Source organism: Catharus ustulatus, chromosome 6 (genome assembly GCF_009819885.2).
Source record: "Catharus ustulatus isolate bCatUst1 chromosome 6, bCatUst1.pri.v2, whole genome shotgun sequence".
Taxonomy (NCBI): domain Eukaryota; kingdom Metazoa; phylum Chordata; class Aves; order Passeriformes; family Turdidae; genus Catharus; species Catharus ustulatus.
Genome location: NC_046226.1, coordinates 34,694,021 through 34,717,764, shown reverse-complemented (window position 1 = coordinate 34,717,764; position 23,744 = coordinate 34,694,021). Strand labels below are relative to the sequence as shown.

Below are 23,744 nucleotides of genomic sequence, written 5' to 3'. Positions count from 1 at the left end.
GTTCCAATTACTTTCACAAAGGTACAAACATTTCTGAGCTTGCTGTTCAAGTGCCTTTAGTACCATCTTCACTCCTGACTACTGGCAGCTTGTTACCTGCAGTGTTTTAGCAGTCCTCATCTAGACACAGATCCCCAGGTTTATCAGAGCCTTGACAGACTCAGCCACAAAAGCTGAAGACTCAACAGTCTACAGTTTCCTGCCTTGCCCTACCACTTGTTTCTTCCTTATCACCCATGTCAGCATGCTGAGGTCATATCCACAGCTTCACACACCACACACCAGCTATTCCAGCAGTCTTTGCAGTAACAGCCCAGACTAAAGTTTGCCAGAGTCCCACAGCAAATGTACTTCCTGCTCTGCCATCCCCACTGCAGAATCTCTTCAGCTGGCAGCATGAACAGGAAGTGGTAACTACTTGTGGTACTTTAGTTAAACACAAGGGCTGCAGAAGCAATGGCAGACATGTGTTGCACAGATGAAAAACTCCATGTATTCTAAAAAAATAGTGTCTCAGCTGCACTGGGAACCAGTAAAGAGTCATAAGGGACAGAAGCAGAAAAGGAATTGGGACAAGGTGATAAAGAAGCAAACCTTCTTCTACCTCACTGCCATGACTTTTCCTGTAATACTAGGGAAAAACCCAAACTCTTAACCCCCATCTTCTGAAGACCATAATTTGTAAGTGGTAAAATTCCCCTCCCACACCTCTAAACTCTTCTTCATTAATTCATTCCCCTCAGATTTTGTTCCTGTGGGTTGTTTTTTTCAGAGAAGAGGGAAAGGTCAGACTAAACAAATAATATTTCAGAGTTTAACAAAAATGTACAGAAAATTTTATTTTATATATTTAGAAGAAATAAGGAAGTCAAATATGCTTCTCAACTCCTTTCGAAGTTGCATGCATCCATAAGATGGCGACTGAAAAGACTTCAGACTTTTTCTGAGCACATGAAATCAAAAGCAGGAGTGTCCTATGGAACATATCAAGAATCATGCTGAGATGTTCACTTTCCTTGATTAAAGGAAATGAAAAATTTTTTTACCTCAGCCTGCCATCCTGTCCTCTCAATACTCTGTCAGCCTCTCAAAACCCTCACAAGCAGTATGTGTCTGATTTAATGAAATATTTATTCTGATTTGTTGTTTTCTTGAGTTATTTGAAGTTAAATGCTGTAGAAGGCACAAGCATCCTGTCTAAGCACAGTGAAAGATGTGAAGCTGATATCTCTCTCTCAAACTGAGGGCAGCCATCACTCCCAAATCCAAGGGTCAAAAATGAAAAGGGGGCATAGAGATGAATTTCAAGCCTATCCAACAGAACAAAAAGTATAATGGGAGTCCTAGCTCACAGACACATACTAACCAGTAAAATATCAAGTCATTTCTCATAGTACAGCAGTGAATTTAAGTTTACTCACATGCAGGTCCTTTGGATTTGCTCAGCCAACCTAGGACAGACAAAAGGAAAATTCATTATTATTATTATGCTATCATGGTTTAAACCAGCAGTTAGCTAAACATCACAAAGCTTTAATTCATTCTTCAGCCACTAGAACTCATTAAAATTAAATACTTATGTGGTTTCTTGAGATCCTTGTTACTCCCTTCAAGGCATTTACTTAAGTAACACTGCCTGGGTCAGAGTGTGTAGCAATGTGAATATTACTATCATTATATGAACAGTCTAATTCTGAGCCTATCTGTATCTGCTTTGTCGCCACCTTTGAAGCCTGGCCATTATTTGGCAGCTCCTCACCATGCTCTTCCATACCACTCTGCTCTTTTTCAGCTCTACAAAGGAACTGGGAAGAGGAATTGCTCCTGAAAATTCTCCCCTTTCTCTCCACGAAGAAGGCCACACACTGCTTTGGGCTGATGCTGTAATTTCTCCAAACCCACACTTACATGAAGCATACAGGTTAGAATCAAGATCATCTGTACATGCATGACACTTTACATATTTCTGTCTGGCAATCCAGTGCTAGAGTGTCCTTGTTTTCATGGCCATTGAATTCACCCCTAGCTGTATAAACGCCTTCCTTTCAGCTGCATAATCAGATACAAAGGAAACCTCTGCTTCGCAGAGATTCCCAAAGAATAGGAACAAGTCTCAATCTGCTCAATGAGTGGAGTGCTCTAACAAGCTGCTCTGTGCAATGCAAACAAATAGCAGCAGTATCCAACGCTTCTGTGCAGAATAACCTTGGCACTGAAAAGGCCTTAGAACAGCAAGCAGCAGATTGGCTGCATTTGCATCACAGACAACACACAGGAATGAAGTAGTTTCAGCTTATTCAAGCTCAATTTATCACTTTAATGGCAATCCTAAAAATTAAAGAGCTAACTTTATAGCATTTTGCACATGCAGTCAACAAAAATCAGACTGTGTTTAAATCTAAATGGACTTAGATTCTTCTTTATGGGTATTGATATTTGCTTAATTTGGGATGTTTAATACTTTTACCAACACATTTACTTGTAGTTCCCAGGATCAGGTGATGCTATTATCAATAATGAAAGGCCCAACCTGTTTTGATAGATTTCTGACAGAGCCAGTCATGAATCCAAAAGAGATTACACATTTGGAACATAAATCATAGGAAGCTTTCAGAGTATTTTACAGACTGCATGTTAAAATTTAATGAACAACTTAATCTGATCCACTGTCATTCTTCCCAAAATAACCTGGCCAGGCAGGAGGACCATGGTGAATGAGACGATATAAATACAAGGCCTTAAGGGACAGAGATGGGAGGGAGAGGGGGAAAAAATTACAAGTCACAGCAACAAAGGAAAAAAATGGAGAAGCATTATGTGTGGAAATGCAGATAAAAAGGTTGTCATTGCTCCTCTCCAATGATTCAAAAATTCCCCACCTCTATCTACTAAGCATTCTGCCTCTTAGCTACATTCCTGTTGAACCCTCAAAAAACCAGAAAAGACAGATGAAGAACTAAGCCTCAGTATTACTGAGGAGCTTTCCAAGTCTCCTTGCCTGCTCATTCCTTCATTATTTCCCACAACTAATCTTGGAGAATTTGCCAGATGAGGAAAAACACTATAACAGTGATAAAGCTCAAAAAATATTCCTGAGCTCTGCTCAAGTTTCCATAAATTCTCCTCCTCTGACACAGCTTCTCTGCTTGCCCATTACCAAATGCTGCATTTGTTTTAGGCTAAAATGTGTGCAGTGGTTGTTTTCATATTCATGGGTATCTTCCCATGAAAAGGGAACAGCTTCCCCAAATTCTGCAGTACTCCTAGTGACTAAGCAACTCATATTCATCTCATGGCACTCGAGGATATTTGGATAGATTGCTTGAGACAAAGTGCTGAGGATTTTTCTTAAAAAACCATGCATAAATAAAATTGATTTATTACCAGAGGACAGAGAGATGCTCGCTGACTGAAAATGAGTCTGCTCTCTGCATTAACCACATGGCAAAGAGAACATCTTCCTGCCCAGATCATGAATATATCTCTAAGCTTCCTGGAACTTAAGCAATAGAATTTCTAAGCAGTAAAATGACTGCAATACAATATACCTCATATGGTTTTATACATATGAATCACAAGCTCTGCTTTCTCACTCAAGGCTGAGCCAGGCATTGTCTCCATGGTTGTCTTTTTATGAGAACATTCTTCAGCTTTGTAGCAATTTTGAGCTTGTCACACTGGCTCCACATTCAAAATAAGCATTACCACCATGAGATTTAATACAGTCTCTTGCTTCATGTTAACATCGTTTTGCTCTGCTTGCTCTGAATGACTTTGCTATGCAAAGTAATAAAATGAGGACGGCGAGGTGGTTGGGGGGACAAAGATGAGGCAAAGATGATTTTCCAAGCGCCTTGCCAGTACTCTTTGTTTCTCCATCTGCTGCCTGCTCCTCAGCTGACTCGCTCATTAATGTTATTCATGGCTGGCATGCTGCTGCAGGTGCAGCTCCCAGGCCCATGATGCATCACTGAGCACCCCCATCCCTCCCAGCAACTGGCACTTGGGTTGCTACATCCCAGTCTCAGAAAAACTGTCCATGGAAGTGCTCCTCAGCGAGCCCTTCCCCAGGACTTCAACCCCCTGTGTCTTGACCTCTGCTGTGATCCTGGCTCCGCTCTGTTTTCTCACTCCCCCTGCAGGAAATGGTTCCTGCCTAGCCACTATAATCCTGTTTAGCTGATGATCTGCCGTGATCAGTTCATCACAACTGGTTTCAGATCCTGAAGCAAAAAGAACACAGAAAAGGAAACACAATGCAGAATCACTCTTGAGTCTTCTGGCATGCCTAACTAGTGCTTTTGTAATGTGATTGGATGTCTCAAAATTATATTAGAAAGGATTGCCAGTATTGTGGCAGCTTTTCCCCATCCAGCAGCACAAGGCATTTGCATCCTGATTACAGTCTCAGTTGAAGGTGCTGCAGTGCCTCACAGGGGGTTTCAGATGGTGATGCTGCCCCAGGCTGGGAGGTGTATCTGACAGGCCTACATCTGAAATGAAGCAGTGACACTATCACCAACAACAGCAAGGCTGGGAAAAAAAAACATGGATAGCCCAGATCCAAAAAGATCTTGTCCCTTTCCCACTGTCACTAACTATTCATGACAATTTGTCACGCTCTCAAGGGTGTCTTCCCCACTCCCTCATTACCTACAAGGCCAAAATCAGGTCAGGAAGACATATAAGTCTGAGATACCTGATTTCAGCAGTCTCTCCCTTGCAATTCAAAGAGCCAGGAACAGTAAAAGGAAATCAACTCCTCCTCCAGAAGTTTTCAGCACCAGTAGACATTACCATACAGGATCACCTCAACTTTGAGTGCATCTGGCAGCTAATGTTTATTCTGCTCTACCACACTGATTCCTGGAGGAATGTTGGCCACATGACATTCTCAGGTGCCATGATATGACAAATTAATAGGACTTTTTACAGTTATGTCAAGAACTGAGGTTTTCTTTAGGCAAGCTAATGCTCTATGTTACAACAGCTGCTCAAGTCAAATCTGTCTTTTTGGGATTAATTCCTTCAAAGTTCTTGCAAGAGCAAAGTTCCTCCTTCCATCTCATGCCTCCTATGACCAGACATCTCCCTACAGACAAAAACTAGGTCATGGCTGGTCTGAGAAAGGTATACCCAGGGTATACCAGGTAATCAAGCACATATTTCACACCACGTACTACCTTCTGAGTATCCAGTACATTTCCTTCTTCCACTCATTTCTAAAAGGCAGATCTCCCATTTCTGATGACATTTTTCATATCATCCCATTCCACTGCTATCTACATTATTTACAACACTCATCCATGAAATATCAAGAGATGAGGGGAGAGGGAAAACAAGCTGAAAAGAGGATCCAGAAGAGGGGCACAGGTAGAAGGTGTTAAGGTGTCAAAGATAGCATACAAGGAAACACTGAACAGATCCATTCTGGACAAATGGGCTGGACACAATCTCTGCTTCTACCCCTTCACATGAGCAGTTGCTACAGGGCACACAGATAACACTGTATATATGAGAATGTCACTCAATAAAAACATGGTCCATGCTCTGGAGATGTCCCAAGTGTTCCTAGCTGCAATGAAGGGATGAGAATGGAGGGGAAAAAACCTATGGGAATCAAAACTACAGGATTGAAAGACAAGCAGTTATTGACAAATAGCAAGACTCATTCAGTCCAGACACTTCATGCTCTGCTCAACAAGCAGTGATGGAATTTTTCCTCTGAGTACTGAAAGATGTGCACAAATACATCAATCATGGCCAGTTTTCACCTAAAAATATACAGCTACTTCAAACTTATATACCTCCCCGTCCCTGTAGCATATATAAAGGTTTCACTTACCTGTGGACTGTACTTCCAAGATAAAGGAACCAAAGATAACTAGCAGACGAAATAACCCATGGCCAGTCAAGGCAAGAGATGATCCTGTGTTGCTCTTTGATGCTACCATTCCATGGCACATCTTTTACCCACCAAGGTTTCTTTTTTAAAAATTTCTGAATGATCTGGTTGATCAGAAGCACCTTGGTCTAAAAAAAAAAAACAGAAAGCAAGAAAAGGTGTTGAGCCAAACACCTACAACATCTGGAGAGGAAAAAGGTAAAGTCAGAAACAAAGAGAAACTTTTTACATGTTCTAGCACTTAGGAATCTTACTAAGTATTCACAGTTCTCAAGGTAACAGGAGCAGCAAAAGCAATCTTCTATACAGGAAAGACAAAAAGGAGCTGTATTAGAGAGACCATAACTTTTCACTCACTGTCTGGTGTTTCAAATGTGAAGACTGCCTAGCTTACAATTAATTTTAGCTTTTCAAGACAGCCCCAGAGGACATAGCATGTGGAGATTTGTTTCAAAAATTCTTTAAGAGAGCCAGTCTTTCTGCATCCCCACCACTTTTCAGAAGGTCTCTGAGACACAGCAGACTGTACCAGACAGCTAGGATAAATCAACCAAATGCTTCTTCAGCCACCTGGAGAGGCACAGCAATCCTGACAGCCAGCCAGCAGGCAAACACATGCTTACAAGAAGGAATGTAAAACAACTTGCAAACCTCAGGTATAGTGATCTGACAGGACAGAGCACAGCAATTAAAATTGCAGGATGTGACACTGCTCATACCTGAGGACTGAGGGATTCACCCACAGCCTATGAGGCACTGTCACAGCAAAAACAGCCTTATACACAAACACACAAAGCACAGCTGGGAAATAGAGAAAGCACAAATCTGAACCCTTACTTTTAATGAAGACCCAGCAGAACATATATTTCACCAACCTACTATAGTTTTGACCTGCGAGGCCTCCAATGGTAAACACACCAACAAACAAAAAACCAAACAACAACCAAAAAACACCCTGGAAAACCAAATCAACCAATAAAATAAAGACAACCAAAAAAACCCACATGGAAACCCATTTCAACACTTGTATCCTGCTATTCATTGCATTTCTGAAGCTCTCACGTGAAAACAAATTTGCCAAAATTAATGATTTTTTACATCTGAAAACAGGAATATTTTATTTCTGAGGAAAACCCATTCAGCAACAGCTTCTTCAGTTAAATGAACATGCAAACTGAAGGGGGAATAGGTTTTTTATTTGGCCAGGTTTCCCACGGAAATGCAAAACTGCTGGATAATCTCAAAGAGATCTGAGAAGTGCAGAGGCAGGTATTGCACTCTTCTGTACCTTGTGAAGACAAAGAGGACATCTGGGTTAGCACTCCTGCTACTGGGGAAGGCAGAACCTTCAGATCCTTAAGTGCTTCCAAGATTAAAGCAATACACCAGCACTGACTAGAGAAACATACAACTCAAACAGCCTCAGCTCACATTTCCAATTACTCAGGCAAAACAGTAAATGCATTATGGGAGGGAATATGTAGATTTGTCAGTAAACCTGATAGTCATTCTAGTGAAAAGAGAATTTTTCCTTAGTTCCATGTCACTACTATGCTCATATATACTTCACAAAAGGGCTATCTTTAAAATTTGGTTCTTTTTAGTCTCTCTCAAAGAAAAATTCTTTGTCTGCATACACCCTGCCTCGAAATGTCATTTCAAGATGACATTTAAAGTGTCATGTGTATTGGAGCTGCTGCTACAATAAACTCTGTGTCTACCCCTTTTGTTTCTTGCTTCATTTGGAGGGGGAGGGAGAGAAGTGACTCTCTCCCACTAAGCCTGTAGCACAGCCTATAGATTTCTCATGTATTCCATAGATAAGAAGCCAATGCTTTGTTCAGCAAACTTCCACCATGCAGAATGGGATAAGGATAGTTTCACTTACCTGCTAGAATACCTTCAGCAACAATTAGACCATGGAATGAAAAAAATACTCCATGTGAAGAAAGTCTAACCAGTTACTCTATACATCTCCCCTGTCCTCTCAAGTCAGACCTCCTGCATGGCCTCTAAGTTCATATTTAATTGGAAAAGGCCAGCATATACTCTAGGCCAACAGACAGCTGCTCTCCTCCAAGAGTCACTGCTCTACACAGAATTACAGCTCTGAAAAAGAAATGCACCATCTTCAACAAACGCCCTTCTGATTAGACCAGGAAAGCTCTGTCCTCCCTATTCCAATTTTATGAAGCCTCATTAGTGTAAGAATCTCTGAAAGTATTGCCAAAGTATCTTTTAAAGGTGGCCCTCCCTGTCCTTGGAACAATGCATGTCAGGTGACAGAGCAGCAGCCAGGAGAGGTAGGAAGAGGGCATGCAATTATCACAAAATTTGCTGAGCCACCTGAGGTGTGCTACCTTTCCCTAGAGGTTTATTCCTTCCCCTAAGACTGCATCTAGAAGTCAGCAGCCCAGTTCCGGTCTCTGAACAGCACACAAGTTAGAAATACCTAAAACAAGGGGAATACCTAAATCTTTGTGGGGAATAAATTATTATTTATTCTTGATCCACTAACAGATTGCTTCAAAGCACAGCACTGCTTCTCTCCTTTCTTTTAAAATTGGACATCATTTCCACACCACTTTTTATCTACCAAGTCACTTGAATCCCAGGTAACAAATATCCTGTCTATCACAGGGCTAGGGCTGCCACTCCAGGAATGCTGTAAATTAATGCTGCTATGCCTGCAGAAACATTCCACTAAGCTGGTTTAGTTCAGTGTGGATTTGAAGGCAGCACAAGGGTAGCCAGCCCATTCAGTGGGTGACAGCATAGACAAACCCCTCAGGATTGTTATGAGACAAGGGGTACAGGTACTGCTTGCAAGGATCCTCCCTTTGGGCTTCAGCCAAATTACAAAACTTGCTCCCAGCCTTGACTGTTCCCTGGCAAAGTTAGAAGAGAGAGATTCTGACTAGATAAGAAACTATTCCTTTTTCCCAGAGGAGAGCTGATTTGGAGGCTATTTAGACAGACATTCAATTCTCTAAAAATTGACTTGCTTTAGCACACTCCTTATACCTACAGCTCAGGGGGAAGCAGCTGTCATAGAACTCCTCAGGCCTCCACTGCTCCAAGTTAGCTGGAGTGCAGTGCAGATCACACACATTTGTCAGACATATTCCCTGGGGCATAGCTTAACAATTCAGGGGTTTGGAAGCATCAACGTATACACAAAGCACTGAGGAATGGGCTGGTTTCTTTAATGGGTACTAAGAACAATAAAGCAGAAGCTGACAGTAGCACAAATATGAAGAGCAAGGACATTTCAGATCCATTTCGCATGCCACAGCCTAGGCTGAAGGGTTATGTAAGGATCACGTTTAAACAAAGATGTTTTCAAAGATAATATTTAGTACAGCCAGCAGTGCCCATAAATACAGTAAGGAGTGGAGGAGATTTTTCTCTGTTAAAAGTGTATCAGTCAATAAAGGTAGAGGTTTTTTGCCTCCTTTATAATGTGAACCTTGAAAAACACCTACTAAATATGGATAAGACAATAAACCATCCTCTATATCCACAAAGTCAATATCCACACATCTTTTTAGGGAATGCAATGAACAAGTGAAAAAGTACCCATTATTCCCAGATTACAGATATCTCCAGCTCTTTCTTCCAAGTCTTGGCATCAAGCAAGCTTCCCAGTGATGCTTCAGCAAGAGTCCCCTTGTTGCATGGCCATCCCTGCTTGCACAGGGAACAGTGGTTTGCTTCTACATAAAGTCCTCAAGCAGACATCAGCTTCCACTGAAAACATGCAGGCCAGACTTCCTGCTTGCAATTATCCCACCAGCAGCCCTTTCCCAAGATTACACACTTACATATGGCAGGAGCTTCTCTTTAAGATAAGTTATTTTGCCATTTATTTGCCAGATCTTCAGAAGCTGCCAACTCATATCCCTTGATCCATGATCCCTTTACAACATGTGTAAATCTTCACAGGATTATGGCCTAATTTTCTTATTTTTCTTGTTTTGTCACTGAAGGACTCCTAGGTCCACCTGGAAGAACATTCTTTGGAAGGTCATATGCTCAGGACATGCTCTAGACAACCAAAGACTGGACAGCCTGAAGTTCTCTAGTTGCTCAAAATGCCTGGCACAGTTATGTCCTATGTCACTGTTGTTGGAAAACAGGTCTTCAACCTGAATTCTTCAAAGTTTGTTTAGGAAAGTATTCAGAATGTTTGGAATGCTAGTGGTTTGCTTTTAAATGCCATACTTGAAACTTAGCAAAAGAAAATTAGCTATCCTCGTGCACATGAGAAATCTCTATTTTATCCACATGATTTCCCCCAACAGAATAATACTCAGACATTGTTTGCTAACTCTTGAATGCACACAGCAAAGATCTTAGCAGTAGCATGAGTGATGGGTGTGCACAGCATAGCTTTTGAAAAGCTAAGCACAAGCACTGTTCTTGCCTCACGGTCATGCTGCAAGTGAAATCAAATGTAAGCAGTGTGGTTTAGAGGATTTAACCTTCACCCTTAGTTGCTGGTTTTGTTGTATCCTTATTTTGCCTGCTTTCAAAGAGCAGTTAAGCTTTAAAACAAAAAAAGTCATCTTCTTGCCTGCTAAATAAAAAATGCAGAAAAATCAAGTCCAAGGGACAGCAGAGGAAAGAAATTCTTCATTCCACTTACTTTCTGTGGTTAAACCAGTTTAGTTGAAAGCTTTTACAAACAGAATTGTATTTTTAACATTTAGGGATAGAATCACAATTCAATTACACTGTCCAGTTTATGTCAGGAACAAAGGAAAAAAGCCAAAGCCTTTGAAAGTTACCTGCAGGCAGTTCAGAAAAATCCTAATTATCTGACTTTTCAGCACAGCCAACTCTCAGTTATTCAAGATAATGGGAAAAGGTGGAAGAGGAAAAGAGGAAATACAATAAGCCAAACAACATGTAACACTCCTCCTGCCCAGTAATGAGATTATGTGTTTGGTAGCTCCATTTTACACCTTCATATTTGAATTATAAAAAGGCAGGTGTCTGCACAGCACAGTCACAGCATAAAAAGCAGATGGATAAATTGCACATATTACCTGCTACAAAGAAGAATCACTAGGAAATACCAAGCTGCTTATTCAGGACACTGGAATCAGCATACACCCTACTGCAAACAGTCCCATTGCTGAAGGGGAATCTGAATAGTTGGATTTCCTTCCTCATTCCCTACTTTGTCAAGGGTTTGGCCTATGACCTTCAAATATGGCTGTTTTTTTCATACACTTGTTTTGATGTAGCTTTTACCTGCTCTCTCCCATGAAGGTTTCTAGAATACTTCTTTTAAATTTTAAAATGTTAAATTAAAAAAAAAAAACCAACAAACTAAACCAACAAATGGTGATGCGCAACTTCCATTTTCAAGAGGGAGCATTAGAGTTTGCACAGAAAGAAGCCTGCTGGACAGGTTAAACTCTAATTCCATTTTAATCTCTGATGAATGGCATGTACCTAACTCTCCACACTCACTAAGGCACACCCAAGCTTTAAGCCAGTGAACTGGATTTTTCACTACTGGATAATAAGTACCTTACAGCTAGTAAAGTGACCCCAATATTCCTACCTCAAGTGAATAAACCTCCAAGGTTCACCAATTCGCACAGCTTCCTTCTCTCTATCCTTCCCATCACAGTCTAAAGTCCTTTTGGTATTTAGATCATGCTTTTGCACCTCTGTTGTTTACTTCCTTATCTCACTTGATGCTCCTCTAACCAACCTGAGGTTAGCCAAACATATTTTTCTGTGGACTGATTGCAGGGAGCACTTCTTCCAGCTGCTCCCCTTCCCTGCTGGGTGCAAGCCTTTGCATAGGAGCTTCTTCCCTGTCACAGCCCGGAGAAATGGACAGCAGGTTCCCAGATACTCCTGAGGGGACCAAACAAGCTTCAACTCCAACAATCCTTTCAAAGGTAAATAAAAAGGAAGGAACAGACCTTCCAAGGTGTGCAAAGAAGAGGTGCAAGGTTGCCAAGGGGAAAAGGGTACCTTTTCAGTACCTTTCACTCTCCATAGCACAAGGGAAATGCTGAAGTCAGTGTGGATTAACAACTGCCAAGCCGGGCTTGATTTTCATTCTTGCAAATGACACTCATACTTTTAGAAAAAGAATCAGAAACAAACCATTAGAAACAGTCTCGGAGTCGTGATTCTTCCCCATTTCCACGTACCATGGTTGTCATGCCAGGTCTGACACATTCACAGAAGATTTGAATTGTATTACTTTAAAAAAAAAAATAAATCTAGTTTTCCTCACTTTGGTAAGCCCAAGAGCAAGCCCTAAATACCATTAGCGCTCCAGATGTTAAGACGTTTTCTTTAAAGGCACAGAATTTCACTGTAAACTTTTTCTGTTTTACTTGGAAAGAGGAAGGTAAGAGATCAAAATCCAATTGTCCTTCCAAATAAGGAAGAAGTTAGTTATGGGCAGGCTGTGAACTTCCAGGAACCAGTCAGAAGAAAAACAGAGCTGCGGAGCAGCAGTGGGAAGAGTTAGCTTAATGCACACAACCCCAATGCACTGCAGATTTCTGCACTATTACAAAAATGCTTATGGCAGTGGGATCATGTCAACAGTGAATGAAAAGAAGACAGTTATTTTTAAAAAAGTGCTGGATCTGCTTTAAAGGATTTTCAAAAAAACCACTTACTGTCATCTATGCAATCTATGGGAGGAATTAGAGACTGGGGGACTGTAGAAAAGATCTCTCACAATCTTTCTCGGTTTTGTTTCAGGGTGATTTTTCTGTTGTTTCTGGGGTTTTTGAAAACATCTTTATTTGGAAAAGTATTCCCTTTAGAAACTATTGTTTCAGCATTTTTCTCCTGCTGCACTGCATCAGAAAAGCTAGGTTTCATACTTTCAGCTTTAATCAGTACAACAGCACATTTACAGAAGACCATATGCACAAAATGTTCCAGAATGCCTTCCAAAAATAATAAGTCCTAAAAAAGAAAACTCACAGTAAACTGGAATGGCTTCAGGGAAGGAGAATAAAGAAAAGCAGTGCAAAGGCAGAACTTCTTGTAACCATATCCAAACTTGAAATGTTACTTTCAGTAACGGGGTTGACAAAGCAGCACTGGATTGGTAAGGTCACTTTTTTATCCAGGATGCTGTTCTCATTTATACAGCTATGTTAATCTATTTCAGTGAGTGAAGCACAAAGCCCGTGTACAGTAAAGGCTTACTTTATAATCCCTCACTACTAGAACATGTTTCTCCCTATCCTTACCATTTCTTCTGCTCTCACTTCAACTGATGTGGCTAAAAGCATCAGTCTGCTATACATGCAGCTGCAATACCACCAAGCTGCACAGCCACTTGAGAGGACATCCATTTGGAAGTCTTTTTCCTATCAAGCCTTCTAAATATAAACTTCAATGAAGCAGTCTTACATTTAAGTAAGGAGCTATATTAGGAGATGGAGGAACTCTTACATTTATTCCTAAAAGCACAGCTGTGAGACACAAGTTTAAAATTATTACATTTCCCAGATATAAAAATATCCACTATATAGAAGTATCACCCACTTTAAAGGAATGATGACAGATATTGTACAGTGCTTGTTATTTGTATCCCACCTTATAAAGGAGGTTCTCAGCAAGACATGTGTTGTTTTATCAGAACATTCCAGGCTAACAAATCCTTGATGTTTGAATGTCTGTCAGCACATAGATCTTTTCAGAGATAAACATACAAACATAAAAACTCTGAAAAATAAGACTGTCCCTTAAGTCCTCTGAAAGCTTAATCTTCCAACAAGATAGATCATTGACCAATGACCAAGAAAGTTTTAAATTCTGGTTTTGGCCTTAAGACTGCATTTGGGATTCTAACACAGCAGAGAATGACTTCAATTGATCCCAATAAGGTAAGCCTTCAAAAGGTCTCAGCACTATGGCTTGGGTTTGCATCCATTAGCTCATGATTTTCCTTTACTTTTATATTTTTAGCAGCTGCAAAGTTGCTAGATGATTCTTATTGCTTGCCCTCCTTGGGATGCACTGTGCTAACAACAGAGGTGCATACATATTTCCAAAAGCCCCTCACTGTGGCAGACATCCATCACAGTGGCACTGGGCATGTTTTACTCCACAGAGCCACATCACTCTTGCCAGTGTACAATGAAGAAAGAAAAAGCTTTGCATCCCCATTCAACCCCCTTTCAATTAAGACCACAGGACAATTAGTGCACTGCCTGCACACAGACCCACTCCTGTGGAGCTGCACTTGGGGGTGTCCCCAGCAGATCCCACAGCAGAGCACGCTCACCAGCATACCTGCCTCCACCCCAACACTCAACCTGAACATTTCAGACTTCAGGCAAGTTGACAAACTAATTTCAAAAGTCAATAGTCAAGAGAAGAGTGGGTGGAGAACAGGAGCCCATATTGCTTGCTTTATTTTAGATCACTCTCACCATTTCTAGAATTACTCACAGAGAAGACACTATGATCACTATGCAGAAGACCCTCACAGCTTTTTTTCCTCTAACTAGTTTCCCTCAGCAGGTTATGCTTAATTTGATTTTCTTACAAGAGATCAGTTGCAATTACATTCTGATTTGAGCAGCACAAGCTAGAAGAATCAAGTCAGGGAAACACTCCAAGAAGGACAGTGGCTTATTACATGTCACAAAGGGACATACACACACCATGATAAGGCCAACTGCTCCAAAAAGAATCCTCAGGATAGATGCCTTACCAGCAGAATAGCAAACCATCATCCAAGACCTACAACCATCATCCAAAGATTGTATGTTAAAAATTTAGATTTTGTGTTAAAGATTTCCACCATTAAATTGGGGTGGGAGAGAAGCATATGAGAAAGAAGTGTAGAGAAGTAAAAGTTTGCAGAATAAAACTTTTCATAAATAAAACCTGTTTGTTGTATCTCAATAGAAGGTCAGTTTGAAGCTTCAACTTGTTCCTCACCTGACTCAGTGACATTTAGACTTTACAAAGCATGGCTAGTAGAGGAAAAAATATTTCAAAAAATAAATCACTGTTAGCTGGCACTAGGGTAGCCCGGAGGTGGGACACAGGATGCTCTGACTGGTAGCAGGAGAGGGAGCACAACCAGCCTTCTGCACAACCCTGCAAGTGTCAGAGGGACCTCCATTCCTCCACTCCCCACGGAGGGGCCTCTGTCTAGCTGTTATTAAACTCAAACAAAATGTTAAGCAAAGGATCCTGAGACAGCCAAGAAACACTGCATGATAGTAACTGCTCATTTAGCACTTCTCAGCACCTTGTTTATATAGCAGCAATGGTTCCTCACCCTTTACTGAACTGCAGTCTAGTCCACCTCTTGTACATCAGCATCTCCCCTTTGCAGAGCCAGCTGGGGTTGTCCTCTACCATCCAAGCACTTACAGGCTACCTGGGCTGAAGGATGACCCCTTGCTCCTGGGTGACTAGACACCCCCATGCTGCTGCTCCCACATCCACCTTCCAGTTAAACATCCCCTTTTGGAACAATAATGAAACTTTTGGGAACTTCTGGGGGAAACTGGGACCTTGCACAAGGACAGCTCTGAGGCCAGTAGAAGGATTAGCTGGGGAAACAGTCCCACCTCAGATTTGCTGCCAAGGCCTGAAGTGTCTGAAACCACTCTCTGACTTAAGCAAGCAGCCCAATATGCTGGGCTAATAAATTGTACAGGCTTCCTGTTCCTAAAACCATCTCCATTTTCAATCCACATTAAGTGTAGAAAAAATCATTTACTATGCATAAAGATGCTCTATATTGAAATCATTCCCCTAAATCATGGCTCTGGCATCATTTCCTCACAGATTAAAAGCCAGAAAGCTGGGCGAGAATGCTCCAAAATAGCCAAAGGTAACACAGGTTTGTTAGTGTTAGAGGAAGGCAAATTAAATCAAAGCTGAAAGAGAGGGGAAAGTTACACAAAGCAGAACAGCAAGAGTCAGCAAAATGCTCAGCAGTAAATTTTACAGTTTTGTGAAGGGTTACAAAGTGGTGCTGTACACAAGCAAGAATCACTCACATGCCTGTGCTAGGTCATAGTGAGATACACCCGTAAGTCAGAGCATACAGGTTATTTAATCTTCTGTCTCACACTCTGGCTGTTTTGCCAGACCACCTAGACTGCAAAAGCATAGCTAGGCTTTGTCCAGCATACCTCAAAACTCTAGGGAAAACCCTTGGGAAGATCATATTCCTTCCTGGTACTCATAATGTGCAAAGACAAAGTCTGGATAAAGCCACAGGCAACACCTCTTCACCACTGGGACCAGAACAGAGGTAAAGCATCCTGCTAGTGACCTGAGCATTTGCCTCCCTGCCTGCTGTCCCTCAGCTAAGCACACCACTCCCAGGGGCTGCCTTGCCTCCTGGCTCCAGTCATAGTCCTCCACCCCTGAATGGGCCAGTTACCAGGCCATCATCCATGAAACACAAGCAAGACAATAGATTATGGAGTCTTCTGGATTTCTACATTTTTTTCATTTATCCAGCATTCTTGTAGCCAAATGTCAACAGGCTGGGCACGTGAACATGAAAGATACCATGTACGGTGTCCCAGACACCTCTATGCCTTGTTCCTCTGGCAGACAGAGCTGAAAAGTGGAGATCCTTCCCCATTCCCTCTAAAAAGTGCATTTTAGAGCACACATATTTAGCTCTCTGCTATCTGAAGGTAAGGATGTCAAGTCAGTAGCAGCTAAATAAATAGTACATCCACTTGGGAAACAGGTCACTCTCTGCTTTGCTTGGGTTTTGTGGTGTCTCCAAGCACCCTGTGTGAGTACACTGAAGCCATGAAAGTATTTGTCAAAAAACATTCTAGTGCAGAATTCCCAGTGACCTCTACCCAGCCTCATGGGAAAAGCATAGCAACTCCAGTTTGAACTGCCTTTAAAGGAAGACTGATTCTATTATTATTTTTTCCCAGACATTTTGCAAATAAATACAAAGGTCCTGCGACAGCCAGTAATCCTCAAGCAATTTCCTGTCTCTGGAAACCAGGTTCCCTCAGACTGAATTGATTAAATAAAGGTTATTAGTTACTATAAAGCAAGCCTGTTTAAAAGTCCTGCTCTTCATGTTTTTACCTGTAACACAGTGCTCCAAGCAGCAGGACAAAGATCAGCTACGAGAGCTTACAGTATAAAAAAATTAATATGCGAGACCCACCAAAAAGTGAGAAGGTGATTTAAAATGACTTTCAACAGCAGAGGATTTTCATCTTCATTTAATCTATTTTGCAATAAGTTTCTCAAAGGGTATACACCTTTTTATACTGTACCATTAAGACTGGATTTGGTTTCCCCATATTGTAAATCTGATACGCAATTTTGTCTTTTGAAAGTCAGCAGTTGTCATCACCAAAGCTGTCTTCCTTTTGCTTCTGCAGTTTAAGGATTTGCTGCAAAACAACTGGTTAAATCCATTAACACCATCTTTCAGTGTTACCAATTTCCTTTCTCTCTAAAGCCAAACATTCTAAATAAAACCCATACAGAGATTAGTGTTAGCTTCTACAAATGCTTATATGTATGTAGTGGAATGCAAACAGTTTGACATCAGGATCAGCAACTTCCTCAACAGTTCTCTGGCATCTCTTGAACAGACAAGATGAATTAACAGGAAAGTAATGACACTGGTGCAACAGTTTAAAAGAAACAGAGCAACCAAGAACAGCCATGCTTTATTTACATCAAAGGCATCAACAGTCTTTGCAAGCTCCTTGCAGACAAATCAATTCCAAAAAAGCTAACTATATTTAGCCTACATTTGCTATAAAGTAAGTGCAATTGCACAGGAGTTTAAGTTCTTTGAAGAAGAAGTCCCACTGATACATTTTTGTTTCTGACCAAGAAAAACTGTTGGGTTTTGTCACTAGACCAACAGCAAGTTCCAACAGCAAGTTTCACTCTCAGAAGCCATGACATAAAAGGTTACTCTTCCCCAAAGTCAAAGGCTCTCAGGAGGGAGGCCTTGTAGAATTTACAGATACAACCTCAACACCACCATCATCAAAGGACCACTATTCCTTGCAAATACTGCAAGTACAGTAATTTCACGACCATAAGGAGCACCGCACATTTTTTTTGCGGTGAGGATCTGCCCCCAGCTCCTCCCACATGGTTGCTGGCCGAGGCCCCGCCTCAACCCGGCAGCCATGGGCCCCCGGGCCCGCCTGTACCCGGCAGAGCCATGGGGCCCCAGGCCCGCCTTCACCTGGCTGCCACGGCCCCGCAGGTCCGCCTGCACTCAGCAGCTGTGGCACCGCGGCCCCGCCTCCTCCCACGGCTCGCAGCTTACACTTCCGGGTTGGCAAATTTCCGAACTTTGTCCATTATATAAGGCACACCGGACTATAAGGCGCACTTCCCGGTTTGGGACAAAATTTTAGTCCGAAGGGTGCGCCTTATAGTCGTAAAATTACCGTACTTCCAGCAGCAAGGAGAAATGCCGAGCGGGTGATAGTCTGCAACATCAATAGTTCCAAGATGCCCAACCCCAAATTTTTGCTCGCTTTCTTTTTTGGGGAAATAATCTTGACTTCCTAACACAAAGTCCTTCCTGCAGGAAGGACTGCTGATCTGATGGGAATGAAGAAATGCAGAAAAAAAGAATGAACCAGCCTCGTGAGAGCCATGTAATCTCAGAGCACAGTCATGCTCAACACACACTACACATCCCTGAGAACAGGCTCACCTGCAAACCAGTCAAGAGATGAGAACATGCAGAGCGAGCCCAGTTCCCTTCTACACGTGTTCACGCAAAATGCAAAGGGTTTGCGTTAAGACCAATGATAGCAATGTGAAACACATTGCAACAAAAGAAAGATGCACAATCTACAGTGAGACTCTCAGACTTCGCAGAAGCCTAAAAACAAGTTGAGGAGAATATTGAAACAGGTGACATGCACATAACTGCCTTAATGTCATCAATCCTGAGAGGGTCTGGTTCATGAAATTAGCTGAAGTTGAGAATTGAAACTATTTTTAGATATTAAGATTAAGCCAAGGTCAGCAAACACTTTCATTTCAAGATGCAGAAAGGAATCCTTGCCTTCTTCAGTCAAGAAAATTATTAAATCCCCATTTCTGAGGCAGATATTTTTTCTCCACTATTGTAAGTCAAGAAAAAGTATGAGGGGAGAAAGAGTATCAGGAATTAAAGTCTTAAAGACCTTCAGAGAGGTGATTAACATAATCAACACTTCTTTTTAAAACCACACCTGAAATGTAGGTGGTTTGTATACTATTTCTTGCGTAAGAAATAGTTTACCAAGAGTCAAACCAGAGCTCTAGAAATACTCTGGAAAGGTGTTGGCTTACCATCATCTGAATAATCCAATTATGTTGACTTGAGAAATGTCAGGCCTATCCCCAGCTATGCCTGGCTAAATCCCCTCACCTACAAGTAGTCAGTAGACTTTAGGCAAGCCTGTTATTTCACCAGAATCAAGCAGGAGAAGACTAGTCTTTAAATAGCATAAACGTGGGCAATAAAGGCTGCAGTTACCACAGGTCTCTTTGGTCTGTTTTTCTACATTGAATGCTGAAACACATTTTCTGAAATAAATGACAGCCACATGCTTCCTTTCAGCAGGCTCTCCTTGCCTTACATGGAAAACATTTCTTGTAAGACACGCAGGAAGCAAAGGTTAGATCCGATTTTAGTTGCAGGATCTTTTCATGCTGTGCAATGTAAAGCCCACTGATCTCATGCTGCTTCCCCCTCTTCTGTATGCTCTTCCCCTTCATACAATGAAAGCCTCTTGGCTGAAACGACATTTCTCATCCCTTCTCTTTAGCACGTACTTTTTAACATCCTTTTTCCTACAAAACAGCTAGTTGGGACTGTCTGCAGAAGACCCTACTAAGGAAGAGATGCAGACAGGAAGCCTGGGGCACATGCCAATGGATAAACTTTTGCTTTCAGACAGGTATGTGACTAGGCAAAAACGCCCTTCACAGGCACTTCTTGCCTCATTAACACGTGCAGGTCAAAGCAAGGCAGAAATCCTACAAATCAGACCATGTTGTGCTAGGTGCTGTATAAACACTGAGCAAAAAAAAGACCGCTGCTACACGGGTATCATAAGCTACTATCACGTGGAAAGAAACCACCTCTTAAATTTGAGTGATCACTGGTCTCAGAGATCTTACTCTCACAGCAGGTTCTTGCTATATCACACCCACAGAAATACAGAGCTCTTTGGTCCACTGCAAACATGCAATAAAATCTGCACCACGCCTGTTCTTAATGCTTTCTTTGTTCACTACAGTTCATTACTCACTGCAGTTCAGAAGATTGGAAAGGAAATTAAAAGGTCACTCAGATACATTAAGTACTTCTGTCCCAAATATTCCAAAAATTTGACTCAGTAGCAAGAATCAAAGAGCAAAACTACTTGAAAACAAGTTTTCCCTCAAATTTTTATCAGTAAATATTTAACCCCCTTTATATTTTTGTAGCTACAGTCACTGACATGAGCTTGATACTTGTTGATTTATAAAATCAGATTTATGAAAAGAACTAAAAACTAAGACTTTCTTTGCCTACCCTCTCCAGTTTCCAGCTTTTTCCCTTCGTTTTCAAGTCTTACACCGCCTCACCTCTGTTTCATTTCTCCTTCATTCCTTCTGAGACTTTTACCACGCCTCCTCGCCCTCTCTGCACACATTCTAGTTCAGGCTTGGCACAAAAGAAGGAGCCTCACCTCTCCCACAGTTCCTTGTGTGATTTCCTCAGCTGAACTCATTAACAATGTCTCCAGGACTTCCCACGGCTGGAAAAAAAATCGCCCCTGGGCAGAGAGGAATGAGTTTGCAAGGTTTTGAGGGCAGTTACTTTGAGCATTTGGCCAAGGTCCTGTGCAGCTGCAGCAATCCAGGGAGGCTTGTGCAGGCACACAGCTCCTCAGCAGGGCTGAGCAGAGCCCCCACTTCGCAGAGCTCAGTGCACAGGTGAGCTGAGCACAGACAGTGCAAGCTGTGCTCCTTCCTGCAAGGGATTACCACCACCCTGCAGATACCTGCAAACGGCTTCCCTAAACAACCACAAATGGGAACGCAGGAATCTCCTGCTCCAGGAAAAAGAGCAAACTTGTCTCCTGTCCCATGCCAGATGAGCTTTCATAAAGGGTGCAGGCTTTGTGGTAGGGAGAGCTCTTGGGGGAGAGGTGGAGGAGAGATGGGAATGGGATGTAGGGGGTTTATTTTGTGGTTTTTTTAACTGTTCCCAGTTTAGCCATGCCTCCTTAGGAGACAGAACCTACACAAGCATACACCTCCTCCTTGGCTGAGATCATGAGCTGCTACTGAACGTATCTTTCAGAGCTTGATATTAAGCCAAAGCATTCCCGCAGCATGGAACGTGTGGTGCTACAATGGCAGTCAGTGCACGGCAAATTACTGAGAGCAGTGGGACAGAGAAACACAGATTTGCTACAAAATATCTCCACTGATCTTGTCCATCAGAGTTTAAATAACCTTTTTTCCGTTTTGTTTTTGCTTAAACTGTGTACATTGTGGCAGCACCTCAGAGACTGTAGTAACTGCAAACACAAATGAGATTATGACAAAAAAATCTGTCTCTTCTCAATGTCTTAGAATTTATCTGGCCTTTCCTTGCTTTTTATCACCCCCAGAGCAGCTGTTCCTCTTTCGATTATGAACAAAAATGAAAAAAAAATGTTTTGTTGCATCCCTGTAACTGAGCCCACTGGGATTCTCAGGGAACATGAGTCTGCTCCCAAATACAGCTATCAGCAGGTTTCACTCTTGAGGTTTTGTCTTCCAGTAAGAGCAGTATTACAATTTTAGAGCCATCTAGCATAACTGAACAACTCTACCATTAATTCCACCATCATCAAACAGACTCTTTCCCCTCAGACAAAGCACTCTAGGTTTCAGTCACCTTCACAAGCAGATGCTTAGAAGAGTTCAGTCTGTTGACTGTCTCTGCTCAGGGGCCACACTAAGTTTGGAAGTACCTGCAAGTGACAGTATTTTGCAGTTAAAGCTGCCTACAAGACCACCTTATCTAACTGAATGTGAGAACTACAAGCCCTCACTGCCAAGCAGAATGCACAAACCACCACAGGTAACTTACAGTACCAAACAGAAAACAGGCCCAAGAGCACCCAGACAGTTTCTGAACACAGACAGGAAGGGCATTTCCTTACTACAGGTTTCTTCAGTGCATGATCTGAGGCAAACCCCTTGAGCCGTGAGGTAAGCACCTCCACACTTCTGTTTCTTTCATCAGGAAGACAGAATCTGTCCTCTAGAGACTCATGTTTTCCCCAAAAAGAATGTCACAACCATAGGCATTCCAAAATAAAGCAAGAGATAAAGTATCAACAGACGGGTCACAAGATGTGTGTTAGTGCCTCTTCTCAGTATCACATTAACTAGAGAGGACAATCAAACACACACATGCACATTTTGAACTGTTCCACATTTGGAATCTGCATTCTCTCAAAAATGAAAGACAAAGATAACAATTGCTTCACATTAACCAATCCCACCACTGTAATATCCCTTACTGAACTATGGACACATTTTTCTTGTTAAATCATGGCAGCTTCCTTGATATTAACAGCAAATCCTCCTTCTTATTCTAGAAATCTTTTAAAAAACCTACCACCACATTCTCCTTTGTTTGACACCCTTAGAAAGTATGTCCATACTGATGCACCTATCTTTACAAAGGAAACTAGTAGGGAGGGTTCCTGAACAGAGAGTAGAAATAAATTTTTACCACAGCTAGATTTACAGAGAAAAGGGAAGGAAGGAGCTGCCTTCAACTATGCCCAGACAAGCAGCCTACAGAAGGGCTCAGTCCGTAACTATGTCTGTTCCAGCCGGCATGTGTGAAAGAGATTTCACTCAGGCCAGCACAGCAGAGCACGCTCAGCCAGCTCCTGGCACTGCTTTAGGGCAACAGAACCCCCTTGGCAAAGCAACGCGCATCTTTCCACATGAGCATTCCTAAGAATACAGAAAATAGGAAGATCAGAGTTGTCTTCACCACCAAGGACTAAAGTTTGAGTGTTGTGTCAAGTACTTCATACCCTATGCAAACAAAAGACACAACAGAGAACTCGTTGTGGGTGCAGTCCTCAAACCCCTGCATCCAAGACTGCCAAATGCCATGGTGTGTCTGGCACTCAGATTGCAGTTCACCTCCACAAGCCTACTCTTCCATAGTAAAGTGGAACAGAGGCTCACGAGTACATAAAGAAGGCATACACTGGCAGGGAGAAGACAATAAACAACCACTTACATGCAAAAATATCCTCATTCTCTCACTAGAAAAACAATGCACTCAGATACAATGTGATGCAGATTTGCAAAGAAACCGCTTTCACTAGCAAAACCAAATCAAACTAACATAAAGAAGACAGAGTGGAACATGTTCTTATGTTGAAGAATGAAGTGCAAAGGTCATAAGTAACAGTAAAACAGCAGAAGTTACTGAGCTGAGCATACTGAAGCAGGGTTTTTACCAGCTATACACACAGACATATCAGATCCACTATCCAAGCAACATTTCATGCACCCCATCTTATATCTAAATGAAAATTTAGAAAATCAGGGCAATAACCTGAAACACTCAGGATGAACAACATCACAGCCCACTGCAGACAGGACAGAAAGAAAACAAAGAGAATTTGTGTACCAAAGCAAGACACAGCAAAAAAAGAACATCTGCTACTTTTACCAGTAATACCATGCGGCCAATATCTAAGGTAAGGAGAATGAGTTCATTCATATTTAAAAGCAAAAGCAATAGTTCATTCTTTCCAAGTTAAGAGGAAAAATGCCTGCACCCCTTTCCCTG

General features: G+C 41.8%; 1 protein-coding gene across 5 annotated transcripts in view; it reads right to left on the bottom strand.

Annotated features, from left to right (window-relative positions):
* SUSD6 (sushi domain containing 6) overlaps positions 1-23,744 on the bottom strand; it is an 87,409-nt gene that overhangs the window by 35,491 nt on the left and 28,174 nt on the right. For all 5 annotated transcript variants that reach the window (XM_033062049.1, XM_042779381.1, XM_033062050.2 and 2 more), the window contains 2 exons: positions 5,846-6,033; positions 1,422-1,451 (listed from right to left, as the gene is read on the bottom strand). In XM_033062049.1, coding sequence (XP_032917940.1) covers positions 1,422-1,451; positions 5,846-5,966 — 151 coding nt within the window. In that variant the 5' untranslated portion in view covers positions 5,967-6,033. The remainder of the gene's footprint in view (positions 1-1,421; positions 1,452-5,845; positions 6,034-23,744) is intronic.